Raw genomic sequence first — 12524 nt, 5'->3', positions numbered from 1 at the left:
GGGAACTGTACAGTCTTTAAGGTTCCTTCCAACTCAAACCATCCTATAGCCCCCATGTTTCTGTGATTATATGTCTGTTGAGTGCAGTGGGACAAGCAAGACACTGCTTGATTCCTGGGTGAATGCGTGAGCCAGAAGATGCTGGCAAGAGGTGCACAAAGTACCAGTACCAGCACCAGGGCAGTGTCACCACTCTGTTGTGGCCAGGAAGGCACAATCCATTCATGCATTATGCATGGCATGCAGGGACTAGAGATGCCACTATGCAACTTCTGGGTCTCCATTTCAGCAACACTGAGTGAACCGGTGCAGAGAGGAGCAGAGCTCTGCCTACCACATGGCTCGAGCCTGGCATGACCCTGGGGAAAGCCCTGCCCTTCTGAGAAAAGCCACTGAGCCATCAAACTTCCTGTGCTGCTCTTGAAGTGTTGCAAGGCACTGAGCTATTCTCGGCCCCCTCCTGCTGGTGTAGCTTTGGGTTTGCAGTGGAGGAGCCAGAACTTGGTGTAATCACAGTGCTTGATACCAAAGGGCCACTTTCTCTGTTGCCCAGCTGCAACACCCTGCAGCCTGCAGGAAGGACATGGAGGGTGGGGTGTGGGAGAGGTGCTGCCCACACGCAGTTCCTGCAGGACGCAGTTAGTGATGAGAGGCACCAGTGAATGGCGTCAGCATGAATCAGCCCTGACTCAGCGGATGCTGCGTTGGGGTGCACCCATTTTGTCCAGCATGGCCCTTTGAGGGCTTCAGGCAGGGAAATCAGTGTCAGCCCTGGGTTCCCCACTGCAACAGAACCAGTGCAGAGCACTGCAGAAGGGCTGTGCTGGGCTGTGAGCACAGGGAGGCAGAGAGGAGCGGGTTCCTGTCCTGCTGCTGGGCCCCACTCAGCACCCTGGCTGCTGCCTCACGTAGGAGGCACAGGGCCAGGATCAGCTGGGAGGCAGCTCAGTCCCAACCAGGACTGCTGCTGCTTCAGCCAAACATCTCCACCATTAGCACACACAGAAGCTCACGCTTCTGCACACGTCAGGGAAGCAGCGGGCCCAGCCCCAGAACTGAAGTGATTTTCCATCTGCACGTTCACCTAAGAGTAGCCTGGTGCTTCCTCCTGCCTCTAGCACTGCTGCCACAGGGAAGCTTGAAGGCAGGGGGGAGCAGCTTTACATTAACCTTTCACCACTACCACCATGTCAAACAGCACTGAACACTATGCACAGCCTGTTCGGATCACAGCTAAAAGGAACCAGGGACTTTTTTTTCCCACCAAACTTCCTTACAAAAACAACAACAAAAAAAACCAAATGACCACAGACAGATATATATTTTTTGAAGTAATAATTATAACACATTAGAAAGAGTCATGGAGGAAGCGTTCCACGCTGTAAACAAGAATAGCAATTAAAAACAAAAGCCAATGGTAGCAGGGCTGTCAAAGTGCACGGCCGAGCCATGGCCTCCAGCATTGGGCCCTGTAGAGCTGTGGTGTGAGGACAGAGAGCAAGGCCTGTCCCTGGAGCTGGGCCCTACAGCTCTGCTGCTGCCCACACTACAACTGCACCATGCACTGGGCCAGGGGACTGCACAGCCCACAACAGGGCAGCTTGGCAGGGCCAGGAGCTGGGAGCTCCTTCCTGAGTTTGCTCACGGTCGCACTGGGTTTGCTATGGGATGGAGCGGGTGAGGACGGCCCTGGGACACGCACTGGAGGGAGAGCAGCTGGAAGGGAGGCAGCACCCAGAGCAGTGCATGCTGCTGGCTCTCAGCAGCCCCTGCGGTGCTTCAAGCCCCCTTCCAAGCAGGGTATGGCTGCTATGGAAGGCAACTGCTGCCTGTCCTGATACACTGCCCAGGGATTGTAGCACACTAACAGCTTTCACCACTGCACGGTGTCTGATGAACACACCAATTCAACCAACCGAGGCACTTTTGCCTCAACAACAACCCATGGTGTTTTAAAACACAACTACTGAGCACCCATATGGCACTTCTAAGTGCTTCACCAACAGCACCACATGCCCCTGGCAGAGCAGCCGTGGGGTCAGCCCTGCACTGCAGAGATGGACAGGGAACAGGCTCTGGAGCAGAGCAGGGCTGCAGAAGCAGCAGCACTTTCCTTCCATGGCCATACTGCTAACATTCACATACACAACCTGGTAAATACCCAAAGGGACTGAGTGGATGTTTTCTCCTAGTCTCTAGGTAGGCTTTGCTATGGTGCAGCAGCCTGAGAGATGAAAACCAGGTTTCAAAAGTCTCCCATTACATTTTAGAGGAGCTTTGGCCATTGGAGGAATCTGCCATTGGAGGGATGGGCTGTGGTCCCACCCACTGTCCAAAAGGTGACATCCCCATCCCCTCTGCCACAAAGCAGTGCCACATGCCACACATCTGGCCTTGAACTCATTTCCTACTGCTCCCATTGCTCCTCCTTACTGAAATCCCTTAGCCAGGAGCTGCCGTGTGCTGCAACACCCAGGCTCTACCACCACCCTCATCACCTGAAGAACATGGAGGGTTCTCTGCTGGGGTGACAGCCAGAGCTCACCACCACCAGCTGCTAATACCTCCCCTCTGGGAATGCAGCCAGGAGCACAGAAAGGGACCACCAGGAGAAAGGGGCTTGCATAGACTGCTGGGCAGTGGTGCCTGCCTGCTGGCACACCCCAGCCTCATCTAAAGGGCTGCTGCTTCTTGCAGGCCTGGAAAAAGAAATAAAGGCCTATTGCTACAGAGGAAGGAACTCTTGCTAAGTATTTTGGACTCCACTGCCTTGTGTCCATCTCTGCACCCACCCTGAGCCCTGAGGCTCCATGTTGCCATGGGGCAGGCAGTGAAGTACACGCATTAACCAGCTCTGCTGCTCTCCCCAAACAAACCCAAATGCAAGCACTTTTGTCCACAGAAAGGAAACCATGGATGCAAACCAAAGCGGAGGCTGCTGGTGGCTCCAGGCTCCGCAGCCCTGGCTCTCGTACCAAAGCGCAGCTCCATGGGACACCGCAGGCAGGCACAACCCTATGGAGGGCATCGTGGGGCTGATGCCACACTGGCCCCCAGCTCCAATCCCTGCTCAGTCCCACACCCCACTAAAACGTCACTGACTTGGGCAGCCGTGCAGGGGGAAGAGAGCCTGGGATGAAGCTGTTCTCCGACAGAGATTTAGAAACCTGTGGGGGAAGTTTTGGTTTGGGGCTCAGGGGGGGGCGCGGTGCTTTCAGTGCATTCAGCGGTTTCTGGGTGCTTTGCTGGACCACCCCCATGTCCGATGTGGCAGGAGGCAGCAGGGAGGTGTCAGGCAGGGGATGGGCAGCCTCCGGCCAGGGCTGTGCCACCTGCCTTCTGTTTGCCAAGTCCTGCTCAGTCACATGGGCCACGTGCAGGCGGGTGGTGGTTTTCACCACGGCGTGGAGGCTGTTCCCCCTGGCCAGTGCCACACTCTCTGACAGGATAGGCGTGCTGCTGCCCGACGGCCTGCCTGGGGCAAGTGAGCCCAGGGCAGCAAACCCTCGTTCAAGTGCCATCTCTGTGCCCTGCTGCAGGCCACCGAGCTCACCCGCAGATGCCGACTTGGGCAGTGAGACCTTTGAGTCCATTCCGTTCAGCAGCATCACTCCATGCTGCGTCTCACCTGTGTCCTCAGGGATGTCCCTGTGCAGTGCTGTGGCCTCCTCCCCATGCAGGGAGGATGTTTGTTGTTCCTCAGGTGGCCCACAAGCACTAGGATCCGGTGTGTGGTCTGTGCTGGGAGGCCACTCAAGCGGCTGGGCCTCTCCAGCTCGTATGTCCACAGGAGTGTTCGATGCAGGGTGGAAGGAGCCCACAGAGCCACACGGGGAGGGTGTGGGGCTGGGTGGCTTGTGGTGTGGCTCACGATGCTCCTCATGCTCGACCCCAGGTCCAGCGTGCAGGGTGGACTCCCCACTCCCCACAGCATCCTCCAGGCTGGCAGGGGAGGCCTGTATCTCACTTGGCTTTGGAGACTGCTGCCGTGCCACATCCTCTGTCGGCTGCCCCTCGCTCTGGGGGGGATGCGGATGGCTGTCAGCTGCTTCATGGGCCTGGCTGCCTGGCACATCGGGAGTCCTGACGGCCGTTCCTTGGTGGCTGGGGGGCTGTGTGGTGCCCCTGTCTGAGGGGTGCTCACCCAGCAGCCCATTCTGGCCATTGGCTGCTGCGTTGGCCTTCATGGCCAGAGGGTTGAGGGAGAGCTCCAGGCCCAGGGGTCTGCGAGGGAACTCATCAGGCTTGGCTGCACCAGAGAGTAAGCAGGGGTAGCGATGACATCAACAAGTGAAAAATCAAAAACAAGAAATTAAGAAAATATATTAAAAATATATAAATAATCAAAGAGGAACAGGGGGACGTGGGGTGAGGGACACGGGAACTGCCGGTGCTCTACCCACCAGGTGGAGGAAGGTCAAACTTCATCTTGCGCAGCTCGTTCATGGACACCTGCAGCTGGTCTATGACAGCATCATCCTCATACTGCAGCGACGCAGCAATTTTCTCCTGCAGAAATTCCCGCAGATCTTCCAGCGTCATCTTCAGCAAGCGCTCTAGGGAAGGGCAGAGAACACAGCAGGGTGAGAGCAGGGGATGGGCCTGACCCCACAGCTGTGCTTTGGAAAGTGAACAAGTACTGGGTGCATTGCTCTGGTTTTGTTAAAGTGAAGAGTGAAATCCATTGAGCCAGGTGTTCTGATGCACTTTTAATGCTGAGGACTTGGGGCTGCCTATGCCAGCCACGCTTCCCCCCTCACTTCCTCCAGGCAGCAGCTCAGCAGTAGGGGTTGGCGGATGGTGATGGGGTGAGGGCCTATGAAGGACAGTGCACAAGCTAAGGGCCATTTCTGCAAGTTCTCCGCAATACCTCTAGGAGGAGAAAAAGCTCCATGAGACAGCCCAATGGCCGCCTCCACCCAAGCCTGCAAGCAGGAACTGGATGCAGGCAGAGACTGGATGGGGCATCGACATGCCCCACACCACACACTCCTCATACTCCTCGGTGCACAAATAAATTTCAAAGCCAGGCTGAAACTGCTGCCTGCCATCAGAATTAAAACTTTCTGGAAGCGGCGGCTGTGCAGAAGCTGTTCCAGCCAGAAGCAAATCACTGCCTTTGGATGGCAGCACAGGCTTGGGCTAACCCAACCCCAGCACCGTATCCCTTGGTTAGTGGCTACGTGGCAGCTCGTGCTGTGCTCACTGCCTACCCACCACACAAAACACTTACTTTTGTGCAGCTTGAGAATGGTGTAAGCCATAGCTGTCAGGACCCGCTCTCCTTCCAGGATGTAGATGTCCCACAGCCGCAAGGTGAGGGTGAAAGGCGTCTGTTCCCAACATAAACAAAAGCATCCTGTTAGCACCAAGGTAGTGATGCTACAGGCTGACAGCATAGAGGTCAGCAAATTGACTGTGTCCCCTTGTACTGAAACACACCCTACACTGAGGCATCCGTAATACAAAAACTTATAGTGTAATCTCTGGCTTAAAGCTAACAAACCTGATAGCTTTTGTCAGGCCTCCTTTCAACCTCAGCAAAAGCTTCTGATCAACACCTGGACCCATTCTGACCAACAGGAATGAACTGGTATTCAATATGAGAGCATCTCCCAGGGATGTCAGCCAAGATTTACGGCACATCACCACTAATGAAATTCATACTGATCTTACTGCGACATTAAAGTTTAGATTTAAGATGCTACATCTGCTCTCCAGAGTTCGGTGCAAATGATCTCAGCAGCTCTTGTACAGCTGTTGCTAAGGGGATTCTGCATTTTGTACAGCTTGTAGTGACAACAAGGCTCTGCATGCACACATCTGAGCTCACTCCCAAGAGGCCAGCCTCTGTTTTACAGGAGGCAGGAAAGCAGAAAATCGAGACTGTGGACATAGATGTGCTAAACATCAATCGGTCTCGATCTGTTATTCACGTGTGCAAGCACAAGGCTGCCCAAAAAATAAGGCAGTCTTGGCTTGGCCCAGCCCTGGACACATCAAGGTAATTATCTCATGCTTTCATGTCTCCAGTGCACGGCCTACTCATTTATGTGCAACTGCTGTAGCGTAATTTGTTCAGGTTTGTGCCTCGAGCTCTTCCCCATATATGTTTCCAGAGCCCAAGTGAGGTTAATTGCCCTCACACGGCTGCAGCAGAGCAGGGAGGAGGAGCAGTTCTCCCCATGCATGTGGCTGTTGAAGGATGCTTGTCACCCTCCATGAATGACATGCAGTTAACTTCTTAGCTTCTCCCTGGTTGAATTTTCTGCCTTGTGAGTGTATGCATAATATTCCACCTTATATATAACTAAATGAATTTTAACTTTATGTTATTTCTTCCACAATTAGTGAGCAGAAAACTCAGATTTGGCATGCACGGGTGGCAGAGCAGAACACAGCCCACAGGGTGCTCACCCGGTCGATGAAGCACTGCAGGAACCACTTGGTGGTGTAAATCCCTGTCGTCATCTGCTCCTTGTCCTAGGATGAGACAGTAAGCACAGACACACGTTTCAGCTCGAGCAATCTGTGGGGCTTATCTACAGCCTGTCAGGCTCCAGCCACACCACAACTTCAGGGAACGATTCCTAAGAGCTTTCCTATGTTAATCTCTACTCCAGGGATTTACAGAAAGCTCCCAGGAACCAAACCCACGTACTCCATAGAGATTAACATGGGAGTTTCCATAGCGATTCCCATCCTGGCCTCTTGGAGCACAGAGAAATGAGGAACTCGAAGCATCCCATAAGCAAACCCACACCTGCAGGGCCCAGCCAGTAGTGCTCATAGCTCTTTGCTCCCCCCCCATTAATTCCACTTCCCAAACCTTCTACCTAGGCAGAGTTGAGTTTATGCCACCCACCTGCCGCTCATTTCCCCCCCCATTGGCTATAATTAAGTGAAAACACGTTCTGACTCTCTTCCACTGGCAAGTTTGGGGCTGGCCCTCTGGCAGCAAGGAACAGGAGCTGTCTCAGAGGACAGCTGTTCCTGGAGCTGTGCCACCAAGCCCCTGGGAGAACCAGAAGCAGCCTGACCAATGAATACTGAATGTCTAAAGCAAATGCAAGGGGGGGGAAAAGGGAACAGGTGCTACAAAACCATCTCCACAGCCTTCGACCACAGTTGACATGCCCTGCAGACAGCCCTCCAGCCTCTGAATGTCATGCCAGCTGCTTGACCTGTGCAGCCTTCAGATTTTAGCAGTCCCTGCACCAATGATAACCAGCAAGCAAATGGTAGCCATTCCCCTCAGCAAGATACATGGAAAACAGCTTAAATGTTTGCCCTCGTGTGGCTGAAGCATAGGGTTAGAATTATGTTCAGTTGTGCATACATGTGGCAGAGCATTACGCTCCTTGCTTTGACATTAAATGTGACTTTGTGTGGGAGGATTGATAACAAAGAGATACCATGTGCTTCTTCAGCTTCGGAAAGAGTTTGCTTAAAATCTGTTCGTGGTGAGCTTGAAATCTCTGCAGCTTTGGGAACCCAGGAATAAAGAAACCTAAGTGAGAAAAGACAAGGGGAAAAAATTATAGGAGCTGGGGGGACTGGTCATGGGGCAGCCCCATGCTGTAGACATTCATTCCCTGTGCATATGTGCCAGCATGGGTACAGTACAAGCCTGCTATCTGAAAGGAGATGCACTTGGCAAGCCTATAACAAGCTTCTGCCTGCTTTGCAACCCAAAACCATAGAGTCATAGATGAAGCACTGCTTCAACAGAGAGCATAAAAGCAAGATCAGGCTGGGTATAGCCTTCTTCACAGAGCCATCCACAGTTGTCAGAGCATCAGGGCTGGCAGTTTGCTTCTGAAATTGCCCTCTGTGCAAACGACTGCTAACCACAAGATAAAAGGAACGTTAGTGTGGTTGAACTGAAATAACACATCCCATTCAGTGGAACTGCATCTTCATAGAAACTTAAGGGCACGTAGCTCATGGTATATTAAAACCAGTGTTGTGCAGTGCTCTTGGATGTACTTCTGTTAGACTTCTTAAAAACTCGTAAGCTTGAGTTAATTGACTGCCAGGGGCAAGGCACTTTGGAGGGGAGATATCACCCATATAACTGTGTTAACTATAGAGCATTAGAGGCTGGTGCTGATAAACTACATCCTTCTCTTGAGCCTCTCTGCCTGGAGCAGAGCTCAGCTCCACGCTCATTTTATACTGCCATGTAATTAAGCCATGTTCACTTTAAGCAAGTACCTAAGGAGAAACAAGTCCCTCCAGGCCAAATTACACAGAAGCCTACAGCCTCCTCTCAGCAAGCCCCACAGCAAGAGCTGCTGCCCATATCCCAACCATCCTTACCATGCATCGCATGCTTCTGGTTGGTCAGCAGCTGTGCCAGTGCCCAAAATGCATCTTCTTCATTCAAGTACATCAGCAGGATGGCTGCGATCTGACTCATCCCCTGGCAGTAGCTCACCTCCTGCAAGAGCCAAGGGACACATGAGCTGCATGCTGTCTGTGTCTCTCTCTTTAACCCTATCAGACTCTCACAACTTGCTACTGGTGAAAAGGGGCACATGGGGAAGACCTGGAGATGGAAGCACATGAATCCCGGGCCCCACTGATGTCAGGAGAAGCCCAGCTTGCCTGCATCTCCCATCCTCCTCTAAGTTCTGTCCCAATTTCTAGGTATTTACTGTTTATTCTCTAGTTTACAGTTCCCATATGCCTACAGAGTCTGCCATATGGTCTACACCATCCCACCTGCAAGGCTTTAAGATCACCAGGCACCTCCACACGATGGTTAAAACCAGCACACAAACCATCCTCCCTCTTTTTCCTAGACTAAAACAAGAGCCCAGCTCTGAGCCAGGCCTTTAAAAAGCCCTTTGAATTCGTGCTACCTGCTGAATTGCACCTTCGGAAGGTTTACCCAAGATTTTAAGGATGTCAGAGCTGTGAGATAGGTCAGTGAGCAAGTCACCTGTGCCCCCTGCAATGGAGGCAGTGCACTTGGCAGCCAATTTAGGCCTATTCCACCCAAGCATCACAGCAGTCCTTGCACATCAGCATCACAACTTCAGCTGGCATGACTCTGCCTGAGATACACACACCTGCTGGATTTACATACATGTATCAGGACAGGGCTTTCACTGTAGCTGGACTGGCTTACTACTTACAGTGTTGTAAACTGAGTATGCCGACAGGACGTGGAACAGTGCCTGCTGCCTGAGGAAAAAAAAAGGACATCAGAATGTGCCACCCATACAAACAATGTCACCTTTCCATTAGCAGGCTTCACGTGCCCTTCAAGTGGTACTCACTTCACACCATAGCGATCCCGAAACATGATGTGGTTTCGGAAGGTGCGGTTAACATCCAGATCTATCTGCTTGATTTCCGAGGACCAGCTCTTTGCTTGCTGTTTCATTTGCTGGAAGGGAGAGAGGCAGACAAGAGGAAGGGGTCAGATATCATCTAAGCCTGTACCTCTTGATATGCAGCCGTCTCCCCGCAGTACAAGTGGCAGCCTGTGAGATGCAGAGCCACTGAGGAGTGACCCCAGCAGTGAGCAGTGACCTGGAGGTGAAGAAATGAGGAACTGCGACCAAACCTAGCACAAGCTCGCCCTCCCACCAAGGCAGAACAGCTGTAGCTCAGCAGCACGTGTGTGCCTGCACAGTGGGACATGGGCCAGCACACCTTACCAGCCCCCAAACCCCTTGCAAGCACAGAGGCAGCACAGCTCTGGTTCATCCCATTGTGCAGCCTCCTGCTTGCCCCTACATCCACAACACAGGCTTCTTCATGGCACACGGCCTGGCACTCTCTCTGGGCTGTAACAAAGCTTCAAGACTTCTGTTGGTGCTTGAGGAACGATGCACACCCATAGCAAACAAAGAGATGTATGTACACCAGCGGCACTGAGCTCTTAAGAAGCTCAGTCATAATGAAGTCCCAAGTATTCAGACCTTGGTTCCTCTGGGAAGTGATCTTTACTTCCCACGCAGAATCATGTTAAATTTCAGGAATCCTAGAAAAGTGATTCTAGGATACTGCTTGGATTGGTGCAAAGTTTAAGGAACTGGCTAAGTCCAGACCAGAATCTAAGCTCAAAACTGAGAATCCTCACATTGCTCTATGCTAGTTAATCATTTCAGGCAGTGTTACACAGAAAGGACAGAAGTCCACTGCAAAAAAAAAAAAACACACACAAAAAACAAGAGCAAATGAAATTGAAATCTAAGCCCACCTGAACAAAGAGTGCACTCCAAAGCTCAACAGTGGACAGACAGACATCAGGAAACTTTACCATAAGGGTGGTCAAACACTGCGACAGACTTCCTAGTGAGGTGGTGATGCCCTATGCCTGTCAGTGCTCAGGAGGTATTTGAGCAATGCCTTCTTCTCTACCAGAAGAGTACAGACATCTCTCTCAAAGCCTGTAAATAACTGCACTTTGGCATCTTCTGACTTCTCCAAATGGGTCATCCTTAAGGCACACGGGATGTGTTTGTGCCACAGTTTGCCCCAACAACAAGTAGCAGCCGTGGGGCCAGACTCTGCAGGTCAAAGGGCTGAGATTGACTCAGTCCCTTCTGAAAGCAAAACTCCTCTGCCAGGATGTGCCTCTAGAGCTAATTAACAAGAGAACTAATTGCTAGCGGCAGGTGGCACCAAAGAGGAGGAGGATTAAGATGAGCTTTTAGGGGGGTTGAGTACAGCAAAGCCTATTAACCCTGAAGCTCCCTCTTATTGCAGACTCTCCTCTGAAGTGCAGATAAACTCCTTGTGACTTTCATTTGTTTGGACTGTTTCCCTGCCTGCACAGCACCAGTGTGATAAGAAACTACATTATTATAGGCAGCTTCATTATCCCTGCTTATTGCTGTGATCCCAGCCCATGTTCCCCGAGCCCCCTCATGTGACTCCATCACAGCAGCACTTCACTATTAACATCCATGCTTCACTGGCTGTAACAAGAATTAGCCTCACCCTGTGTAATAGGCAGGGATTTTAGAAGCGCCTGCACCTCCTGGAAGTGGAACTTTAATTTCTGCCTCCAAAAGGCAACTGCCTCTGCAACACCCCAGTGCCCACCCATGGCTCTGGTCACCATTATGAGAAACGTGTCCAGGCTCTTAAGGGCAAGCTGAGGTTTGCTAGGAAAGTGTGTGCCACCTCTGTTGCAAAGGAGCCTGCTTGGTTTGAGCTATGCTAATGCAAGCTATTTGTGAAATGAGGTAGGAAAAGAAGCCAGGCAGCATAAAGCAGCCTTAAGGTTTGATGTGAAAAACAGAAGAAATACAGCAAGCACCATTGCTTGAATTTCTGTTCAATGTACGCCACAGAAATTGCTTATTTGATACCAAGGAATCCACAGAAAAGACTGCAGGATGAAGAGCTCTGGTTGGAAGCAATGCAAGTAGGACCTTGCTCCTGTCTGCAGAAGAAAGAATGGAAATTGATCTTTAATAGAAACTTTCAAGATAGTACTGCTATAATAATGACTGAAGATAAAAGGAATACACCAGCTACTTCGATCCAAGCCATTTCAATGTTCCAGCTGCATATCTAAGTTAAAAACTAATCAAAAGGCTTTCCAGACCTGTCCTCACCCCACTGTAACTGGCTTTCTCGACTGGCAACCCTTGGTAGGCTGGTTTAAGGCTTCTGACCTTGCTGCATACTTCACAATGCAATGAGTAACATTTTGAAGTCCACAGAGAGGTCTGGAGCACCTACACCTAGTGGCTACCGGATCCAAGTGCTCTGCGCTACTGCACGGACCGGCAGCTCGGGGAACCAAAGCCAGCACCTTCATTGAGCTTTCTGCCTGCTCTCATTTCCAAAGATGCAGTAACACCAACAGCTCCTTTGCCAGCTGCCTGCACAACACACATGGGAGCAGCACACTGGGGAAGCAGCTGGCCAGCAGACCCCAACCTGACAAACACATGGATAAGGAGTTTATCCTCCTTTCTCAGCCCTTGCTAACTTTAAGCCTCGGAGTTCTTCGCAGGTCACTGCAGGGATTTAGCCCAGCTATCAGAGCATGCTGCACTCTACCCATTCCCAAAAGCTTCCCCATGGGGATCTCCCACCTCCCCCTGCCCACGACAGATGCAGATTCCCATGTCCTCAGTGGGTCCTATGTCCACCCTGGCCCACCATAGCAGCCAAGGCACCTCCCTCCCCACTTGCTCCTGTGCTGGTCCCATACCTCATACTTTCCTTCATTCTCCTTCTTCATCTTCTCAACATCCAGCAAGAGAGACCAGACCTGGCCTCGTACCTGGAGCGGAATTCCTTTGTACACTCGCCGACACATCTGCCAGGAAGAAAAGGCATGAAGTGTTAGTGTACCACAGCACGGCTGTGCTCACATGGCACAACAGCAGCTCTCAGCTAGTGGACCCCTTATCTCTTTTCACAGTCACAGAGATGCGTCCACAACAATACCTGAAGGCAGACAGACGCAGCAAGGCAAGTGGCAGGCTACATCAAGGGCTCTTGGCTAGAGAAGGTAACAGCCCACATGTATCCCTCAAGCAATGACA

The 12524-nt window shown here is 51.7% G+C and overlaps 1 protein-coding gene across 4 annotated transcripts in view; it reads right to left on the bottom strand.

The window, feature by feature from the left end:
* Nucleotides 1-1302: 1302 nt before the first annotated feature.
* The window catches only part of LOC107314488 (USP6 N-terminal-like protein), a 56258-nt gene continuing 45036 nt past the window's right edge, over nucleotides 1303-12524 (bottom strand). For all 4 annotated transcript variants that reach the window (XM_015863720.1, XM_032445024.1, XM_015863721.2 and 1 more), the window contains 9 exons: nucleotides 12188-12295; nucleotides 9288-9397; nucleotides 9144-9192; nucleotides 8323-8443; nucleotides 7416-7510; nucleotides 6418-6483; nucleotides 5234-5333; nucleotides 4404-4556; nucleotides 1303-4249 (listed from right to left, as the gene is read on the bottom strand). In XM_015863720.1, the coding sequence (XP_015719206.1) occupies nucleotides 3087-4249; nucleotides 4404-4556; nucleotides 5234-5333; nucleotides 6418-6483; nucleotides 7416-7510; nucleotides 8323-8443; nucleotides 9144-9192; nucleotides 9288-9397; nucleotides 12188-12295 (1965 nt within the window). In that variant the 3' untranslated portion in view covers nucleotides 1303-3086. The remainder of the gene's footprint in view (nucleotides 4250-4403; nucleotides 4557-5233; nucleotides 5334-6417; nucleotides 6484-7415; nucleotides 7511-8322; nucleotides 8444-9143; nucleotides 9193-9287; nucleotides 9398-12187; nucleotides 12296-12524) is intronic.

This window comes from Coturnix japonica, chromosome 5 (genome assembly GCF_001577835.2).
Source record: "Coturnix japonica isolate 7356 chromosome 5, Coturnix japonica 2.1, whole genome shotgun sequence".
In the NCBI taxonomy this organism is placed as follows: Eukaryota; Metazoa; Chordata; class Aves; order Galliformes; family Phasianidae; genus Coturnix; species Coturnix japonica.
This window is presented reverse-complemented; position numbering and strand designations above follow the sequence as displayed.